The sequence below is a fragment of the Chelonoidis abingdonii genome, chromosome 2, assembly GCF_003597395.2.
Source record: "Chelonoidis abingdonii isolate Lonesome George chromosome 2, CheloAbing_2.0, whole genome shotgun sequence".
Taxonomy (NCBI): domain Eukaryota; kingdom Metazoa; phylum Chordata; order Testudines; family Testudinidae; genus Chelonoidis; species Chelonoidis abingdonii.
Genome location: NC_133770.1, coordinates 44,585,190 through 44,606,575, shown reverse-complemented (window position 1 = coordinate 44,606,575; position 21,386 = coordinate 44,585,190). Strand labels below are relative to the sequence as shown.

Below are 21,386 nucleotides of genomic sequence, written 5' to 3'. Positions count from 1 at the left end.
TGTTCCATAAATTGTTGTTCTGTACCTTTCCTTATCTTTGTTTTGGATACTAGCATGTGTGTGAAGGTACCTCCCCAGCTTGTTCCAGGGTAAAATGTTAACGTATTTTGCCTTAGACAAGTTTCTTATTTTCTAATGCCAAAGATTACTTCAGTTTAGCAAAGTCTTATGGGATACTTAGCATAAGTGAACAGAATTATAAAACCATAGCTGTTTGCAGTGCCTTCCACCAACACAAGTTGGTCCGATTAAAGATATTACCACACTTGCCTTTTCTCTCTCAGAATTATACAAAACAAAGGCCAGTTCAGGCATTAATATGTGTCACACTGATATTGTGTGCTTAATGCATATTAATATATGTGGTATCAATAATACATATTCATTATGTGATTTATATCATTTTAATCCCAGCATATATTGGTCACAGAGATACTATGGTAAAGGGCTACAGAAAACTCTGAGATAGATCTTAAATTGTTTGTTCTTTGGACCAGAGACCATGTCTTCTCTATGATTTGTGAGGTGCCTGGGACGCTTTTGTGTGCTAGACACAAACAGTAACAGAGTACTTGCATTTTATGTATTGGGTCTAGTTTAGATATCAGCAACAGCATACAACTGTCCAAGCAATAATTAACGTTGTCCATATAAAATCATTAACACTGCTCAGGACCAAAGTGGAAAGCTCTCTAGATTAACTGTGTGTTTTGAATATTTATCACAAGTGCCTTTTGCTTCTTGCCTTTTTCAGTTTCCAAATATATGTGAGCATATAAAAATGTAGTAATTACCCGTCTGGATCACACCAAAGGCTCCATCTAGCCTACTATCCCACATCTGGTTCAGAGAAAAATGTAAGAACCCCGCAGTAGGCAGATGTTTGATAATCTCCCCCGCCCCCTCATTTAGGTTTCATCCTGATAGTTTATGTCCTGTAACAAAAAGTTTAATACCCCTTCCAAATTTCTTGTTGTCATTTATTATGATAATTCCAGACTCCATAACTGAACCTGCAGTTTTTATGTGCGTACACAATTGAATATACTTCAAATGACAGGACCTAAAGCTCCCATCCTGCAAAGCTTCTGCGTGTGATAATCCACTGAAATCAGTGAGAGTTCTGCACTTGAAGGACCTTGCAAGATTGGGCTATAAATAATATACAGTCATATAAAGATTCATTTTAAAAATGTGCGTTGGTTGCAAGTATGAATTGAAATACTGAAGTGCTTACCCTATGATCTGCACTTGAGCCACAGCACTGATGTTGATTTGAAGGTTAACCAAATTGCTGGTGGGATTAACCTTATTAGAACTAGAACAGATTTGCACACAGGTTAGTTAGGTTTCAAGTATAAAATTAGAAAAACAATCATTTAATACTAACTTTGACACTTTGGAATTCAGTTTAATCCCAGTGTCCACCATCAACTAATTAGAAAAGGTAGTATTGGAAATGTTATATCACTGACTTTAGAACCTACAAAAATTAATAATCATATTACATGCAAGCATGCATACACATGGATATAAATATATTAATGTATTGTATGTCTTATTATATATACATACATGGGGTGTATTTCAAAGAACAAAAATTAATTTGTTTCTGTTGAGTGTTATGCCATTCTTATTTCATTTCCTACTATATACAGTAGAACCTCAATTTTATGAACTGTCTTATGAACAACCACTTATGTGAATCATTTTTCTGCCGCCCAAGTCATCTTTCTGCAGCTGAATGTGACTTCAATCCTTTAGTCAACATTCAAGCAGATGTACAGGTTTGAACATATTGAGAGATTTGGTGGTAAAGAAAAGATGGAATTCTTTCAAAGAAAAATCAGACATGCTTTATTTTTTATTACCATTTGTTATATACACTGTCACTGAATGATTAATAAATTATCTTATGAACCACACCTATTGTAATTATGAGATATTCAATTTTATGAAAGTTTCGATCATCTGAACTCCTCAGTCCCCAATTAGTTAATAAAATAGGGGTTCTACTATAATAATTGATCTCATCACGTTTTAATAATGCAATGAAATCGGGCTTCTTTTAGAAAATCTTGTGATCTGGTTATGACACAAAGGAATAATTACTTAGAGAATTTCTTTAGCTTGGTTATAAGACCATGTAAACTATCTGGTCTGATTTTGCATCTGTCTGTGCAGGGGAATCCCAGTAAAATCAAGAACAATTTTGTGCATGAAAACATGGCAAGGCTAACTAACAAGCTGTCCTCTGTTACTGTTTGGCTTTTAAGACTCTCCAAACTTGTGAGTGTGAAGAACAATAAGATTAAACAAAAAATCCCTCAGGGAAAAACTATCATTGAAATGAACTACATTTTTCCTCAGTTTTTCTATTCCAGATCTCACCCAGCAATAAAAATGAATCCCCAGATATAAGACGTGATTCTCTCACTTTTCTATAAACAAATATGTAGGCCTAATCATCCGACAAACCCTCCCTGGTGCATGGAGTCCTTTTCAGTTCAATATGACTGATCATAAGATTAGGGGACTATCCATGTGAGGAAGGATTGGTGGGATCACCAATACAAATATTTGGAGATTTCAAACTCATTTTCATCATGAGACTAATGTTAGTGAGGTTTTGAGCATTTCCAAGCAAGCCTAGAAGGCCCCTTTCCAACAGAGTTTGAGCCTCTATTGCTGTCATAGTTTACCGTTATCGCATCTGGGTAGCATCAGTTAAATGGAAACATTTTGAACAGGCCAGAATTCTCATTACTAACTACTGAGAAGTATTAGGGTAATTCTGTTTTGATCCAGGGCTTCTGGGTCCGAATTGCTAAATTAGAGGCCACTTTAATTTGTTTGTAAACTGGTGCATTCCCTTTTCAAAATATCCGTTTAGGTTTTGATTTAGTCCTGCACTGTCACTTCCTTGCAGTCACGGAAAGCAGCTTGTGGACTGCAGTTAAAGTTAAATTTTAATTTCTTTGTCAATACAAAGGCGATTATAACATTAATTTGTTAGGATAAAATGCACTCCAGTTCCTCTAATTTCCATAGAGTTTATATGCTCAGACTATGCAAAATCATATTATGGTCAAATATTTGGGGCACTTGTATGTTTTCTTTAAGGTTCATGATATTTTCTCATTATGCGAGTATTTTAAATAAAGAAGTCTGTGTACCGGTATGCACTGCACACCTCTCTGTACAGATATCTAAGGAAATTATTTGCGCCTAACAAAACTCGTATTAAAAAATGAACTACATTTGACAGACAATACTAGTTCCCTGGCCTCTTCCCATTAGCAAAGCTTCCCTTGTTGCTCTCAGTGAATTCCATTACACGTATGGCATGTTGAAATATTTATTTTTTGCATATTATTTTGCCTATGGAAAAACTACTCATACTGAGACACATATCCAAGCCAAACAAGTTTTATGCTTACTCTTCTTTCCCTGTTAGATCATTTATTTTTGCTTCACTGTGGTTTCCTGTTTCTTTGTTTTTTCAATGATTGTTTTATCCTTTCGTTAAGGAAGTAGAAATACTACTTAACATTTAGAACACACACAAACTTGACTGCTCCTCTGGTGCATTTACACTACAGCAAGAGGATAAAATAATGATTTTTTTTAGACAGAATGGGTGGAGCTGTGCAGCATTTTAATCCAAATGTTTGGAAACAGAACTTTCCTACCTAATATTTCTAAACTGTTTCTTCTCCTGTAACTGAATGCATCACGTCCATTAATGGAATATAAGGAGTCTGGATTCCCTAAGAATTCAGATTGGTTTGGAGCAAAGGTTTTCAGGTTTTAAGCATCAGAACCTTTATTTAGCCATATGAAGGAGGAGGGTGGTCAGAACCCCCCACCCCATATGAGAACCCATGTTTTTCACTGATGTTAGGGTTCCGTGAGTCATGGGTAGGCACGAGGGCTGGCTCTAGCAATTTCGCCACCCCAAGCACGGCGGCACGCCTTGAGGGGTGCTCTGCCGCTCGCCGGTCCCGCGGCTCCAGTGGACCTCCCGCAGGCGTTTCTGCGGATGGTCAGCTGGTCCTGCGGCTCCGGTGGACCTGCCGCAGGCATTTCTGCGGAGGGTCCGATGGTCCCGCGGCTCTGGTGGAGCTGCTGCAGGTGTGTCTGCGGGAGGTCTACCAGAGCCGTGAGAGCAGCGGACCGTCCGCAGCCGCCTGCAGCAGCTCCATCAGAGCCGCCTGCTGCCCTCCTAGCAACCAGCAGAGCGACCCCCACGGCGTGCCACCCCAAGCACGCACTTGGCATGCTGTGGCCTGGAGCCGGCCCTGGTAGGCACCTTATTTTTAAATTTAAATATAGCCATCAGGTCTCACCTGACTGACACATATACTGAAACTAAATTTCCCTTTGGCTCATATACCAAATGATTATACAAATTCCCGAGTATCTTTCACTGTATGTACATGGCATGCACCTTTTTTTTTTCTTTCACCCCTCTTCCCTGAGTGTGATTCAGACCTGGGTTCTACCCTGCTCTTGGCCAGCATAATGCAAAGTTCAGTGCCCTAGCAAAGCCAAGTCTGATGGGTGGAAACGATGAATGTTATCATGGGGCATATGCCCATGATGCCTCCTCTGCTAGGCAGCTTACAGCCAACTAGTGCAACTAATTGCATGAGGTGCTGAACGAATAGGACTGTGACCAAGGCCGTCAGGTGATGCACTGATCTAGCACACTTCCTGGGCATTCTCTATCAGTCGGGCAACCAGGAAGCATTACCTTCAAGTTCAAACTGTCCCTGTTCCCAGGAAGGACCACTGAGGGACGGCTAGAGCATGAAACACCCCTCCGTGTTCTCTGGAGAAAAGTAAGCCCTGCATGTGTCTTTCTGCCTTTTCCCTGTTTAGGTGTTTATCTGTGTGTCCTTCCTGCTGTGAGGAACATTTTGAAATGATGATTTAAACATTTAAATATCTGCATTATTTATTGTAGTGTACATAATCAAGACACTCATTAAAGGCCAGAGTGTGGCAATTAAGTCAACGAGGGTAGGACAAGGAGACACTCAGGGAGAACTCTCGCTGGTGATTTGATGAGTACAGATGCAGTAGGAGATCTGCCAGCCTTTGAAAAACTGTAGCGTATGTGCTTTTGCCACTGCTCCTAATCAACTCTATTTCCATACTGGGGGACAGGGAAGGATGGGATGGCATGTTGTGGCCTGAAGCACTGCCCAGCAGAGGGACATCTGTTATTAGCGGTTCAGCCACATTGTGGCTACAGCTAGTAGAAAAACTCTGCCTTCTCTCTCCCTCCCCCCCTCCTCCATTTCATATGGTTCAAGTTAGAGCCTGTTTTCCTTTTTTCCAATTTTTAAAAATTGTAACTTCTCATAACTCTTACCAAAATGGTTATTGAGAGACCTAGTCAGAGACTGGAATTTCTGTTACATGGGAAATTCTAAAGTTCTGAAAAATTCTTATTCCAAATTGGAATAAAAATCTGAAATCTCAAAATTTTCTGCAAATCAAAAATTATGACTTTTGTTTTATTTGAGAGCACTGAATCATTTTGTTTTGAATTTTATATTAAAAATACATAATATTTAAAAAATGAATGTAAGTCTAACCTAAATAAATCAAAATGGTAGTCTAAGCTAGATATTTTACTTTATCAGAATGATAGTGAGAAGTGAAGTGAGAAAACTGAAATGAATAATTTTTACTTTTCCCCTTAAATTTAATCAAGATTTACATGTTTCTGAAAAATGTTTTGCTTTTGATGGAAAACTGTCAACGTTTCTGACAAGCTCTAGTTATCAAGATTTTTATTTTCCAATTTTCAGTAAACGATTATTTTTATAATTTCAATTACAAAAATTAATATCATCAACAAATTTAATGAAAAATGAAAAATTTAGAAAAGTAAAGTTTTTCAATAATAATTTTATCGGAAAAAGGCCTTTTTTAAATTAAAACACTTTATTGGAAAAAAAACAGACCACCTCCAATTGTGGATGTTCTATTTTCTTAGACAGGCATAAGGGAAAGCTAGTCTTCTTTTATTTTTTTCTTCTCCATCAGGATGTCTTTCTGAAGCTTGGAAAGATCAGATTTTATCATTCAGCACAAACACAAACCGATGAAGAAATATTTCCATCAATAGTAATCAAAATTTTGTTTGGCAATAAAAATGCTGCTTGAGAACTCATTAGAGTTTGATTTAAAAACATTTACTTTGTCAAGATCACATGTCAAAATATGCAATTGTGTTTTAATGGTTATAAAGCTTCAACTTTTTGAATTTCATAATCTACTGTCATTAAATAATTATTGTCGACTGCTCCTACAGTCTGATATCCCCATAATTTCTCACAACTGTGAAAATTTTAAAATATAAACAAATTGGAAGAAATACTTACAAATAAACTTCAATATTATCCCATCAAAATGTTATATCTACACATTTTGATTGGATAAAATATACAGAATTGATTTCTGCTGTGCCTAATTATGTGTTTCAAGCAATTCTGAAGAGGAATATCCAGTTTAAATTACATAAAGTTGGCACCCATGGAACCACTGACCACAACCAGAAGAAATGAATTTTGACAAATGAAAAACCCTCAACATATTCCTGTAGCTGATTTAGCTAAAAGCCAACAGAGTGGTCTGTACCAGTTTTCGATTTCACTAGAAAACATCTGCAAAAGGAAAGGCCATAGAATAATTACTTCCATTGTAGAGTTACAATGAATCTTCTTAGTATTAGTTTTGAAATATGGATATATATCTACAGTTTAAATCATAGTGTACTTGGTAAAATATCTAACCTTTTTACTTGCAGTTCAAATTTGATGCTGAAATCGGCATTTTCAAAATGCTGAACGGAAAATCGGATGCCAGTGGAGAACTAGGAAAAAACAAACATTTTGTGAGTAACATTTTGAAAAGGTGGCTTAAATGTCTTATTTTTTTGTGGCGAACCTAATCAAGACATTCATTAAAGTGTGCACTCTCACCCCAAAACAAATGAAAGAGTCAGTTATTAAAAATGGCAGTTTTAAAGACATGATTCATCATGGGAAAACCAGCATTCTTTAAAAGTTATGATTTTTAGATTTGTACAGCAGTGTGCAATTGTGCATTAATAACTATTAAGGGGACACCATTAATCTAAAACCTAGTCAATTAAAAAAATATAGAAGCAGGACTACTTGAAAAGTTTTTCATTTGGAACTGAGACTGTGCAAGCAGGGTTCAGCCTGTAAAGGCCCTCTGAATCCTCCTCAAATTACATTTATTGCCTTGCATCATACACATACTGTTTGATCAGAACGCTTCTTGTGCTCCCTGAAAATGTTGGTTGCATGGCGATACATGCATATGCAGAAACAAGTTCTTCTTGAGAATTCCATCAGGCGTCTTTGGGAAACTGGGCCATCAATCCTCCATTTTCAACCAAAGTTTGAACTTCTCATTCTCTTTTTTTCAATTTATTTTCTTGTTTGAACAAGTGGAGGAGACCTCGTTGTTCTACTTTTCTCTGCTTGCTTGTGTGGCATCTTCACCAATACAAATACAATAATCTACAGTTTTCTTTTCAGACCTAGGCCTGGTCTACACTATGCGTCTAAACCAATTTTAGCAGCGTTAAACCAATTTAACGCTGTACCCATCCACACTACGAGGCTCTTTATATCGATATAAAATGCTCTTTAAATCGGTTTCTGTACTCCTCCTCAACGAGAGGAATAGCGCTAAAATCGGTATTACCATATCGGATTAGGGTTAGTGTAGCCGCAAATCGACGGTATTGGCCTCCGGGCAATATCCCACAGTGCACTACTGTGACCGCTCTGGACAGCAATCTGAACTCGGATGCAGTGGCCAGGTAAACAGGAAAAGCCCTGCGAAATTTAGTTTTTCATTCCTGTTTGCCTCAGCGTGAGCTCTGATCAGCACGGGGCATTGCATTAGGTCCCAAATCTCAAAAAGAGCTTCCAGCATGGACCGTACAGGAGATAACTCGATCTGGATCGCGTGTTATAGGGAAACAAATCTGTCTATCAAAGCTCCGTTACAGAAGAGGAATGACCAAAGCGTTTGAAAAAAATCCCAGGCTACACAGTGCTGCGTGACAAGAGTAATGGGAAGTCAGAGACTCAAATGGACGCTCACGGAGGGAGGCGGTACTGAGGACTCCAGCTATCCCACAGTCCACAGCAGTCTCCGAAAAGTATTTGCATTCTTGGCTGAGCTCCCAATGCTTGTAGGTTCAAACACATTGTCCGGCGTGGTTCAGGGTATAGCTCCTCAATTTACTCCCCCGCACCACCATGTGAAAGAAAAGGGAAAGAAATCGTTTCTTGACTTCTTTCAATGTCACCCTATGTCTACTGAATGCTGATGGTAGACACGATGCTGCAGCAGTGAAGTGCAGTATCCGCTCCTCTCCCCTCCCCGGTGGCAGATGGCGCAGTAGGACTGGTAATGGTCCTTATCAGCCCGTGAGTGCTCCGATGCTTGATAACTGCTGAATACCTCTGGCTGGCCTGAGGTGAGGCCGGCCGCGGGGGCGCGCCTGGGTAAAAATAGGAATGATTCCTGGTCACTTCCAGTAGATGGGACAGAACGGTTGGTAACCGTCTTCATCATAGCAACAGGGGGCTGAGCTTCAATCAGTGCCAGGACCCTGCATGTGGGGCCGGCAGCCGGGACCCTGCACAAAACTTGGGTGTGCTGCAGCACCACTAGTTCCTGCACCTATGTTTCACTGAGTGAAGTAAGAAAGCAATGTAAGAAATTCAGAATTTGTTCCACTGTATCTAATGGCCAGTGTACGGTGAATTTTTATTAGTGTTAATGTAAGAGAGATCCAGTGAAGCAGAAATACAGTTTCCCTCTGATCTAATAGAGCAGATATGCACTGCAGTTTTGATGATCTATTAGACCTCTATCAGCCTGGGCTTAATCCCTTATCCACTCCTACCATAAAATACTAATGAGCTGCAGATGCTGCCTTTGTGTGGTCATATGTCTTTTCTGTCGCTGAGAGTAGTTGACTCTACTAACAATAATGGAGCAAAGGTGCTCAGATATGCCACTGGTGAATCTCCAGAGGCCACTGGAGTGGCCAATATATTGCTGGATCTCTAGCAGCAAGTTTATCTTTACTGGCACAATATTAACATGTTTTTCATTTTCCAAATGAAGTTTTAGTTTTGTCAGGATTATATTACCATGAACCAGATCACATTCCCTATGGTATCTCTTAAGGCTCCATTCTATTATCATTATGGCACCCAGGATTATGCTAGGAGACATATGACTGCTCCTCACTTGCTACATGCATACAACCCACATTAATCTTATTTTTGAAAAGTGTATTTTAGTGCATACAAAAGGTACAACATTGGCAACTGTGGCGACTGATATCTCTGTATACCAACAAAACAGGCAAACTTCCCTACACTAGCACATCATCTTCTTTTGTGTGGCAACTTCAAAAGCAACATTAAAGGTTGACATTCAAGTTTGTCTTTAACGATATGGCTTCTGGTAACGAATTAAGGCTGTCCTTCCAGAGTAGTATTTTAGAGGGCAGTTGTTCACTAGGTGTTCCGTGGTTTGGATGTCTTCTCCACATTCATATATTGAATCATCCTTCATTTTCGATTTGTGTGGTAGGCAATGCAGGTGTGTGGTTCTGGTGTGGTTCACTGTGATCCATATCTTATGTGCTATGGTGAAGCCAGGTGGTTGGTCTGTAGGATCCATGAGCAGGTCTTGATTCTTGACCCTGCTATTTTCTCAAATCTCATTATCTTTTGGTGATAGTCCTGAGGTTTTGAGAGCTTTGTCTGCCAAGGTGTTCCTGGACTTATGGTGGGATGTCGAATGGGGTTGCGGGGGTTGGAGATTTTAACAGGTGGCAAAGTCTGGGTCACTATCACATGCTCATATTGGTGATGCTTCTCTTTTGGAGGGATGGTGTTAAGATATGCATGAGAACAGGAAGTTAGACTGTCGGAGTTGAATTCCGCACCCCTATTCTCATAGTTCAATTACACATTGACAAGTTTAATATTTATGCTACCGGCCCATACTGGCATGCAGTATTCAGCTGCTGAGAAAACAAGGGCCCAGGTGGCTGTATGCAAGGTGTGAGGAACTGCTCCACAACTAGCCACAACTAGTTTGTGGACTATATTGTTCCTAGCATTTATCTTGGCAGCAGTCTTCATCAGATGTTGGTTGTATATGTGAGGCTTTGATCCAGAACCACCCTGAAATATTTTGGGAAATACTCGTAATTGAATTTGGTGCCACAGAAGGTGACATTCAAACACATCTTTGCATGGAGGCTGCTCAGGTGGGACATAAAAACATAAGAATCACGATACTGGGTCAGAACAATGGTCCAATCTAACCCAGTGTCCTGTCTTCCAACAGTGGCCAATGCCAGGTTCTTCAGTGGGAATGAACAGAACAGGAAATTATCAAGTGATCCATCTCCTACTGCCCATTCCCAGCTTCTGGCAAACAAAGGCTAAGGACACTTCAGAGTATGATTTTGCATCCCTGCCCACCCTGGCTAATAGCCATTGATGGACCCATCCTCCATGAACTGTTATAGTCTTGGCCTTCACAGCATCCTCTGAGAATGAGTTCTACATGTTGACTGTGCACTGTGTGAAGAAATACTTCCTTTTGTTTGTTTGTCTATTAATTTCATTTGGTGCCCCCTAGTTCTTGTGCTATGAGAAGGAATAAACAACACTTCCTTATTTACCTTCTCTACTCTTGTCATGATTTTATAGACCTCTATCACATCTCGCCCTTAGTTGTCTTTTTTCCAAGCTGAAAGTTCCCAGTCTTATTAATCTCTCCTCACATGGAAGCTGTTCCATACCCTTAAACATTTTTGTTGCCCTTTTCTGTACCTTTTCCAATTCCAATATATATTTTTGAGATGGGGCAGCCAGATCTGCATGCAGTATTCAAGATGTGGGCATACCATAGATTTATATAGAGGCAATATGATATTTTCTGTCTTATTACCTGATCACAGGTGCTTTGTTCTGGCCTAAATCCTCTTTAGGCTGTAGTATAACTGTCTGGAGTAACATCCTTTCCAAGAGCTTGTAGGTTACACATCGTGATATCAGCTGGAGTTTTTTTCAGAGTGTCTCAGGATGGCAATGACCTTTGCCTGTCTCCATACCTTGGGTGTTTGGCCAACGGCATGTATGTTGGGAAAGAACTGCATCTGCCAGTCATGGCCATGCTGAAGTACGTTTTTCAGAAATTCTGGGAAGATGCTGTCTAGGCCTGCAGCCTTGCCAAGGTCAGTGCGTGTTATGGCCTTGTTCACTTCTTCTCCAGCGAATGGCTTTGATAGATTCATTGTTGCTGGGCAGTCAGATAGGGAACGATAAAGCACTTTCCCACGTTAAGTGTACCTTATCCCTATTCATTTCCAATCTCCACTCAGTCTTTGACCTCTCTTGCTGAGATTACCTCATTAAAAACTCCAATATTATTGGTAGATACCTCCCATTAGTATGTAGAATAAATTTTATTGAGGCCATGGAACAGCCATCAGAAATGGTAATGACTTGGGAAGGACTTCAGTCTTTAACACTCTCAGTCTGACACCTTTCAGTGTACTAGACAAGTCATTCAGTTAAAAATATTTAGACTCAATTTCTGCCTCTTGTCCTGTGCTTTAGTGCACGTATATTTACTGTGGAATGGCAGCATGAAGTTATAGTCAACTTTGTGGGTTTTCCTGTTTTTTAATGTTTTGAACAGGTTAAGTACCTTTCATGAATAGTAAATTATTTCAAAATCATTGATTTGCCAAAAGCCAGAGACCCTGTAATCCTGCTCCTAAGAACGTATTCTGAAGATGTGACACTGCAGACTAAGTTTTACTGCAGTAGTAGTATTCCACAGGGTACGTCACTAAACCCTGCCACACAAATGTGCTCTCCTTTCCAAAGAAGTTGGTCTTCTATTGCTGCAGAATTGTAGGGGCTCCAGCTATTGAAGAGGCACTGTTGTGTCTCTGTTGTTAAGGGTTTAAGAATGTTTGATTATGATCTGACCCCCACATCTACAAAAAATCCCTTTCTGACTGACTATTTTAAACTGACTGATCTCTTGCCAGAGTATAAGTGTTTTACAAAGTTGGAGGTGGATCAGAGCAGCTGTTTAAGAGTTATGTGATTTGAAGAAATGACTGGTATTTCACTTTTGGAAATGTGCTAAGTTGGTTTGCCGTCACACAGCTTAGAAACTGTCTGGTACAGGAACTCCAGTCCTTTGACCTTTACTAGGCCCCCATGAGAACTAGTTCCAGAGTTGAAGTTAGTATTCAAAGCTTATGTGGTATTTCCAGACTAGTTGAGGTTTGGATTTTTTTAAAATTACCATCTTCATATACCTTGACTTTCAAATGCTTGGTTCTTTTCTTATAAATAGGGCTTCTGATTTTAGGGTTTTTTTTTAAATCAATAAATAATGATGAAACACCCCCAATACAATAAATAAGTTGAAAAATACCATAAATCTTACATGCACCTAGAGGTTTGTCTACAAAGAACACTAATGCAGATTATGGAGTATGAATTCTAACATGCCTAAATATGTTGCGCATCAGTTGGCCTGTGCAGACCCTTCTGGTGCACAGTAGGGAACATTTCAAAGAGATTACAGCTATACATATTGTAATGGGTAATGTAATGTATATATGTGCATTACTCATTACAGTATATACAAAGAGAAAGTCTCGAAGCACCCTGGTTTTTGGACAAACATGAAACTCAAAAATTGCTATAAATAAACACTAAAAAATGAAATACTCCCTCCCAAAAGAAGCCCTATGTATAAACTGTAATGTTCTTATGTTTTAAATGAAGTTTTTTATTTACAATTTCCACTCCACCTTAATCATGGAATCACAGACAGGACTGAAGGTTTATCTAGTCTAATGAAATATTTTGTTTAGGAATATTTGGTAATGTTACATTAATTTCAGCTTTAGACCTCATCCTGCAGGAAAACAGGGAAGTGATCAACTATGATGTAAGAATGACAAATTATGAGATGACTGATGAGAACACTCCTGCTTTAGGGTCAGATCATGTGGGACCAAGAAAGGGCTGTAGAAGGCCCTGCATGCAGTGGAACTGGTGTGGTTACGCTGCATGGGAACAAGTGGGAAGGCTACAGGGAGCCCAGTGTCTCCCTGAACCCTAGTGCTGGTAGAATTTGGGGTAAGGCTGATGTAGGGGCCAGGCAGGAATGGGGCCTTTGGATACACAGCAGAGTGGGGTGGAAGGCAGCAATAGCAACAGAGTGGCTCTGCTGATATTCCATACATACCTCCACTCTCATACCCAGATCTTCTCAAGTTATTTCAGGGAACGTCCCAGCCCATTGGCAGGGAACCTGCACATTACAGACAGGATTTGCCCTTTATTTGATATATTGTTGGTGCCCCTTTATATTCATCCTGCATCTCCTACACAGCCCCCTACATATGGTACAACTGCCCTGAGCACATTTGCAATGCCTACCCTGTTCTCATTTAATTCCCTCCCCTCTTTGCCATACATATGCATCAACTGTAAGCAGTAAGTTGCCTATTCTTGCAGGACTGGTTACCAAGCCTGCTTTCAGGCTCATCTACTGCCTCTGTTTACCTTCCACTCACCTCATTAAGAAAACTTCATACTAAGTTTCCTCAGTAACTCTCCCCTTTTTGAGTTTTATGTTAATAAGCCTGATACCTAAACTTTCTAGCCCTCTTTTCCTGGCTCAGTTAATCCATTCAGTTAAATGGGCTTCAGGATCCATATAGCTCTCCCTTCCAGGCTCACAGTCCTTTGCAGTCCTCGTTGCCTGTCAGGATACTGGGTGATGGTAGGCAGGACTAGTGGCAGAAGCTTGGGGTTCCAGGAAGCCAGGCGTCAGAGCCAGCATCAGAGTCAAAAGTCAAGCTGAGGGTGAGAGCTGGAGGCAGAGTCAGGAATCAGGTCAAGGATCAATACCAGATATTGGGGTTCGTGTTGGGATTCCAGAGGTCAGTCAGGAGTCAGAATCCATGTCAGAGTCAAGGTCAATAATGGGAATTCAGGAACAGGGAAGCTGGACAGTTGCAACTACAGCAGCTAGTTGGGGATGCAACTGTTGCCTGAACACTTCCTGGTACATCTTGTGGGTTGATATAGGGACAAGGAGCCAATCAGGGATCACTAAGGCCACTGTCAGTCAGGTCACTCAGGGCAGAACTTCCTGTGGCATTGAACCTCTGCAGATTGTGGGTCACTGAGAGTGTGCAGGTTACAGCTGCCACTGGTTAGCAGTGTGGGGATGATAATTGCCTGGTAGCCCTGCAGGCCTAAGTTCAAGTCCTATCAACCCTTACATAGCTAGAGCTTCTCACTCTGCAAGCTCCTGCGAATCCAGGGCCGGCTTTAGGAAGTGCAGGCCCCAAGTCGAACATTTTCGGAGGGGCCCTGGCAGGGATAACTTAAAAAAAAAAAGTGGAAAAAAAAGCCTTTCATTTCTTTCATGTATTATTTACTTTCCATAACTATATGAATATGCTGTTGATTGGCTATTAATGACCGCCGTTTCACATGTGTGGGTCCCTGCCACTCCCTGGGGGTGTGCACATGTGTTGGTCCCAGCTGCTCCCTGCCCCCCTCATTGAAGCAGGTGTGCAGGGTTACTGCCCTGGAAACTGCAGGGCAGCAGTGGACATGGGGCTGGAGGAGCAGCGCAGGGGCTGATGGAGTAGGTTTGGCCCAGGCAGGCAAGGGGTGTGGCTGGTTGGAGATGGGGGTGTGGGGCGGCTTGGCTTCAAGGCAGGGTGCAGGGGGTGCAGCAGGGTTTGCAGGGCTGGAGACAGAGGAGTGCGGGACTCGGCTGGTTAAGGCAGTGGGGTGGCAGCAGGTTGACTGGAGAAAGGCGACGGGTTCGGCCTGGCAAGGTGTGCAGGGCTGGGCGGGCACAAGTGTGTGTTGGGGCTGGCTGGGCCTTTGGGCAGGGCTGCAGGGGTGTGTGCAGGGCTGGTGTGGGCACGGAGTGCAGAGCTGGCTGGCAGGCAGGGGGGCTGGACTGGTGTGGACAGGTCAGGGGGTGCAGCAGAGGCAGCTGGAACCCCAGTCCTTTAAGTAGCCCCCAAGCCCCCTTCTACCCCGCCCCGGACCTTTTATATATCCGCAGGAGCGCCGGGGAATGCATGGGGGAGGCGGGGCTCCGGCGGCTATTTAAAGGACCAGGGTGGCAGAGGCAGCTGGAGCCCCGGGCCCTTTAAATAGTCCCCGGAGCCCCTCACTGCCCCAGAGCTCTGGGGGCTATTTAAAGGGCCCAGAGCTCCAGCCAGGGTCACGGGGCTTGCCGTGCTCTGGCTGGAGCTCCAGACGGAAGAGCGGGGCTTGCCATGCTCCAGCCGGAGCCGCCGGGCTTACCACTCTCCCGGCTGGAGCGTGGCAAGCCCCGCTGCCCCGCTCTCCCGGCTGGAGCCCCGGCTGGAGCGCAGCAAGCCCCGCTGCCCCGCTCTCCCAGCTGGAGCCCCGGCCGGAGCGCAGCAAGCCCCACAGCCCCACTCTCCCGGCTAGAGCCCTGGCCAGAGCGCGGCAAGCCCCACTGCCCAGGCTGGAGCTCTAGCTGGGAGAACGGGCTCCGGGGACCATGGAAGACCCCGGAGCAGACCGCAGCCGGGAACCGGGGTAAGTAAAAAAAAAAAATATATTAAAAATGTGCCTAAGGCGCGGGGCCCTCTTAGGCGTGGGGCCCGATTCCCCGGAATTGGCCGAATTGGCCTAAAGCCAGCCCTGTGCATGTCCCTCAGCTAAGGCTCATCCCTCAACAGGGTCCTTGCAGATTTCTCTTCTAGACCTTCTGCCGCGGCACTCTAGTGAGTTGCCAGCTGCCTTCTTCTAAGAAACATCCCTTCCAACCTCGCTCTGATTAACTTCGGGCCGCAGTTATCTTCCCCAGCAGGCCTAGCTTCTAACCAGATGTTTCCATCACAAAACCTATGGACTCATTTGCTTTACTTGGAACGGTGGCCTAAGCCTGGCAAATGTGTAGCTGAGTCCCAAACCCATTAAGAGGTCAGCTCAGCCTATGACAGTTCTTCCTCTAACCTCTTTATTTGTTAGCACTTAGACTGTGAATTTCTCAGAGCAGGGACAGGCCCATCTGGAATATTTGAAAATCAGCTAACAGAGCGGGATCTACTATAAAAACAATGCAAGAAGAAACATTGGCTTGATATCATCAGGAATAACTGTGTCAAGACAGTAACCTAGAAAATTCCCATCTAGAGAAAGTTTAAGGAGAGAAAGACCAATTTTTGCTAGTTGTTGCTAACCAGTATATTGGGTATCTTAGATAATGAAGTATCACAGGGGTAGATGTGTTAGTCTGGATCTGTAAAAAGCAACAATGAGTCCTGTGGCACCTTAAAGACTAACAGATGTATGGGAGCATAAGCTTTCGTGGGTGAATACCCACTTCATCAGACACATGTCAGATTATGAAGTACCTTGTAAAGCTACTGCACTAATATTAGGGTATCCAGCTAAGCTCCTACCAATTTAAAATGTGAGCGATGCTAATTTCCATTTAAAAACTATTGTTGTATAGGTTTACAAATCATTCACAGAGGAGTTGTCTTGCTCAGTTTTACTAGCACGGCTTATTATGTAACTAAAAAAGCTTGGATTTAATCACATTTTTGATATTTAGTTAAATGGTCATGGCATTACCCCTTTGAATTATGATTGTATGGGGATACTCATATAACCATAATTCAAAGGGGTAATGCTATTCATTTAAGTAAATATAAAAAAAGGTAATTAAACCCAAACTTTTTATAGTTATGTAATCAATGGGAGAGGATTCTTGTGGGGGGAAACTTTGTCAGGTTCTGCTGCTGGAGTTTTTCCTGAACTGTTTTGTCTAGAGACAGAAGGAGAGGATCCCCCCTATGGAATGAGCAGCATGTCTGCTCCCAAGCCACGAAGATACCCAAACCTAATCCAGGTCCAAACACCACCTCTTCAGCCCATCTTTAACCACTGTAGCCAGAATACTTGCCAAAAAGTGCCATGGTGACTTATGCTGCAGGTTAACTTGTTTATCTCAACCTTCTCTCACAAACACTTGTTCATAAAAAATGCAGCACAACCTGCCACTTGACAAATTCTCTGTTTCGGCTCAGGAGAAACTCAAAAGAGAGAGATTAGGGGACAAATGTGGATTATAATTTTCTGTGATGCCAGAAAGAATGCATTTCTTGTAGGGCAGTATGAACAACAGATTAGACGATGGCAAACATATTGTTCAGCAGTAGAATGGTTAAAATAGAGCACTGCATTATGTTAGCCAGTTCTATACGTGACTGTAACCAGGGCTATTGATACAGCATTTATGAATATATGGTATTCATTTATTTTTAAAAAGTAGAAATTCTTTACCTTAAAAAATGTTTGTGATGATACTAATTATGAGTCAAACCTCATTTGCGCTGGTGTAAATAGGATTCAACCAAAGAATTACACTGGTGTGAGTGAGATCAGAATTGGGCCCAACAGGATTTCACTTACAGTATAGAACAATAAAATATTGTTTACTGAAGTGTAAAGGTGAGGGACTCACCACCATGGCGCCTCTTGCTGGTTGTTGGGAATTAGCTCTTTCCAGCACAGAGCGCCCTCTGCAGGCCAGTGTCCCTCTGCCACTGGCCCCCATGTCCCTCCCAGAACCCGGTGCCCTTGTCTTTGGGGTGCTTCCCCCAGCAATACCCCTGCAGTCTCAGGGTCTCCCCACCCAGGGGAACCCCTAACCCTCTATCCCACCTTGCCTCAGTCATGGCTACTGCCAGTCGCCATCTAGCCCCCGCTCACTAGGGCAGACTGCAGTGTAAAAGCCACTCATCACAGGCAAGTGGTTTTTGGATCTTCTACCTTCCTCTGCCTCCCAGTACCTCTATGGGCCTTGGACCAGGCCCTGCAGCCTGGGGAGTTGCCAGCCTGGAGCTCCCCTGCTCCTCTCCAGCCCTGCTTCCCTCCCAGTACCCTTTCTGCAGGCAGTCAGATGCTGCTCTCTCCCAGCGTGGAAAGAGACTCCTCCCGGACCGCTGGCTCACAGCCTTTTTATACAGGCCAGCTGTGGCCTGATTGGGGCGTGGCCCAGCTGCAGCCACTTCCCCAATCAATCCAGTTTAGCAGCTCTCAGCCCCAACCGTCTCCCAGGGCTGATTTTAACCCTTTTTCTGCTGGAGTGGGGGAGGCGCCCCACTACATGAAGTCACATAGAAAGGAGAAAATGAAACACATCTACCACTATGAATAAGGATTCCAATCTCATTACCCTGGTGATATGCCAGTGACACTAATGGAATGTGTCCCAGTTTACACTGGTGTAAGTGAGGGCAGAAACAGGCCGAAAATCATGAATGTTTTCAAGCATCAGATTATTAGTCTTAAAGCAGTATAGTACTGTATGTTATTACACCAACAATTTCCTGTCCAGATAAAATAATTTGTTTTAGCTGCTGCTTATTGGGATGCATTCTGCTAATTGAGTAGATTTCCATTAGCTTCCCTTAAAATTCAATTAGATAAAATCAGCAAATGTGTCTGGTTTTCTCTTACATTTGTTCCAGCCACCATGGGATTTCCAAGGTCACAAACCACCATTCTAGTTTCATTTTCCATCTTGTAATCACAGCTCAATACACGTAATGCCTGTAACAAAAGAACACCAATGGAGGTCAAAGGTCAGAGCAAAATGTATCCTGTTGAGATAATGATGTCTTCTATTTATGAAATTTCTTTTGGTTTCAAACCCCTGTGTGCATCTCTATATGGACACTTAATTGGTTACTGTTAGCCAGTGGAGGGAGTCTGACACCAAAAAGAAACAAATGGGAAACTAGTCAGTATTTTGAGAGAGAGAGACCATTTCATTTCTTCCCAATTCTCAGTCCTGTACCCTATCATCTAGTAGGGTGACCAGACAGCAAGTGTGAAAAATTAGGACAGGAGGTGGGGAGTAATAGGAGCCTTATAAGAAAAAGACCCAAATATCGGGACTGTCCCTATAAAATCGGGACATCTGATCACCTTATCATCTAGCCTGTGCTTTTCAGCATTGAGAATAACTTTGAAGATATGGTCTCATCTTCCTCTAGCACAGGGGTTCTCAAACTGGGGGTCAGGACCCCTCAGGGGGTCACAAGGTTATTACATGGTGGGTCACGAGTTGTCAGCCTCCACCCTAAACCCTGCTTTGCATCCAGCATTTATAATGGTGTTAAATATATAGCAAAGTGTTTTTAATGTATAAGGAGGGTCGCACTCAGAGGCTTGCTATGTGAAAGGGATCACCAGTACAAAAGTCTGAGAACCACTGCTCTAGCAAAGATATGTTCACGTTTTCTCTAGAGAAGTCAATGTAAAGTTTGTTCTGATGCTTCCCCCTCCACTTCCCCTGCAGCTCATGCCTCTCATATCATCTACAAAGTATAAAATCCTATATACAAAGTGCTAAGTGCAGAGAAAGCAGCAGTTGTAAGATGGTGGAAATTAAAAGACACAGACTAGAAACAAAATAAAGTAAGATCAGTCTCTTCTGTTTTCCTCTTTGGCATCTTTAATAAGAGAAACAAACTCAGAAGTAACAACAGAAGTCACAGAACTTCTAAAAATCAGGATGCATCTGGAATTGTTGCTGTAGCTCTCTCCTACCTAATTTTGTTTAATTTTAAAGTTCCCACAGATTAGGTAAAACATGACAGGTTATTCTTTATATAAGAAAGAGCTGGGAGAACTCCAGGACACAGCCTGCAAGTTCAATCATGCCCTTCTTGACTGGTGAAGGACAGTGTGGACCTGCTGAGTAAATTGTTAGTGGAGATTGGCAAGCGTTGTAAATTTCCTAAACAAAGCAACTGTGAAGCCCCTGCCCATGAAACCATCTCTTGATACTGTCAATATTGCTATTGGGGAATGTCCAACTTCCCTTTGTAGGAAGAAAAAAAGGTGAGTTTTACTGCATGTCCAGGAGGTTAATAACCATTCCTTTTGTAAAGGCAAGGAATGGGTTTTAGAAGCACAGGCCCTCGAGGGAGAATGTCCTGCCAGCAGCCCCTTCCCTCTTAAATCAAGGGCTGGTATATTGTGCACCTTTGTACCTGTATTGGGAATAGCAGCTCTGACTCTTTGATAGCCACCTTAGAAACAACACTGTGTGGAGAATGGAGGGGTGGGGAGGAATGGGTCCACTGATCCCTTTGGCAGCGAAAGAGAAAAAGAAGGAGTCAAGCTAAATTTGTATCAAGATGTTCCATCCTGTCTTCATTGGCTTTGCCCAGAGTTCTCTCTCAGGAGGACACAGTATCAGACCATCCTGGCCTTTGCTTCACATTGATTAATGAAGGTCATTGGTTAATACATTTTCAACCATTCACAATCTGATAAAGGACACGTCCCAGAGTTTTGCATGAATCACTCAAACCTGGTGTGAAGGATGAGGGGCACATCTGAATGGACCTATGAATATTGAATATGACTAGACCAGGAAATAATGACCTTGTATACATGACAGGGCTGTTAGAAGACAACACAAAGGGTCCAGTTAAAACACCTAATGATAAACTGGTTAGGATGAAACAATAGCTGGGCTATTAGCCATGAAGATACTCATTCAGTTCAGCCCAAAAGTTACACAGCTGTATTGCCAAGGCTGGGAATAGACAGATCAAAAGGACTTAAAACAGTTAAAGTCAGTATCAAGAGCATGGGGGAGGCAGTTGTCAATGAGATGTTCACAGAAGAACAGGCTGACAGAGAGGCACAAGGACAAGCCCTGCGGAGGGGGTCTGATGCAGCTGGGCCTTCCTGGGGATGGTAAACCTTAGAGAGCATAGACATGCATAGAGACCACTATAGTGTTCAATTCCTTTTTCTCTCATGCTTTGCTGTGCTATTAAATAACACTTTGTTTGCCTGGTCACTGTATTAACTACTGGTTAGAGCTCCCAAAGGGAAGACTTGCAGGTTCTGAGCCCAGTTGTACCTGCTGAGAAATCATGGACAGTACACAGAAGGTTGTAGCCTGAGCTCTAGTCTAAGAGTGGGAGACTTATGGGATTCCAACCCAGGACAGGTGAAGGCATGAATTCTAGTACCTTAAGGAGGTGCACTCAGAGAACAGGGAGGAGTCAAAGATATAGCTACCTCTGTAACTAAGACATCTGGTTGCAAATCCCATCTATTTGCTCAGTACTTTGGGGGAAAGGAAGTGGGATAAGGGCTAGTATTCTTTGATTAGCCTTTACTAATTTATCAGTTGGTTAATTTCTGCTGTGAGGTAATTTAACC

At 42.4% G+C, this 21,386-nt stretch overlaps 1 protein-coding gene across 1 annotated transcript in view; it reads right to left on the bottom strand.

Annotated features, from left to right (window-relative positions):
- Nucleotides 1–21,386, bottom strand: part of ITGA8 (integrin subunit alpha 8) — a 185,851-nt gene that overhangs the window by 54,921 nt on the left and 109,544 nt on the right. The window contains exons 21-23 of the mRNA XM_032802185.2: nucleotides 18,657–18,749; nucleotides 6,810–6,889; nucleotides 1,238–1,318 (exon numbers count right to left, since the gene is read on the bottom strand). Of these exons, the coding sequence (XP_032658076.2) occupies nucleotides 1,238–1,318; nucleotides 6,810–6,889; nucleotides 18,657–18,749 (254 nt within the window). The remainder of the gene's footprint in view (nucleotides 1–1,237; nucleotides 1,319–6,809; nucleotides 6,890–18,656; nucleotides 18,750–21,386) is intronic.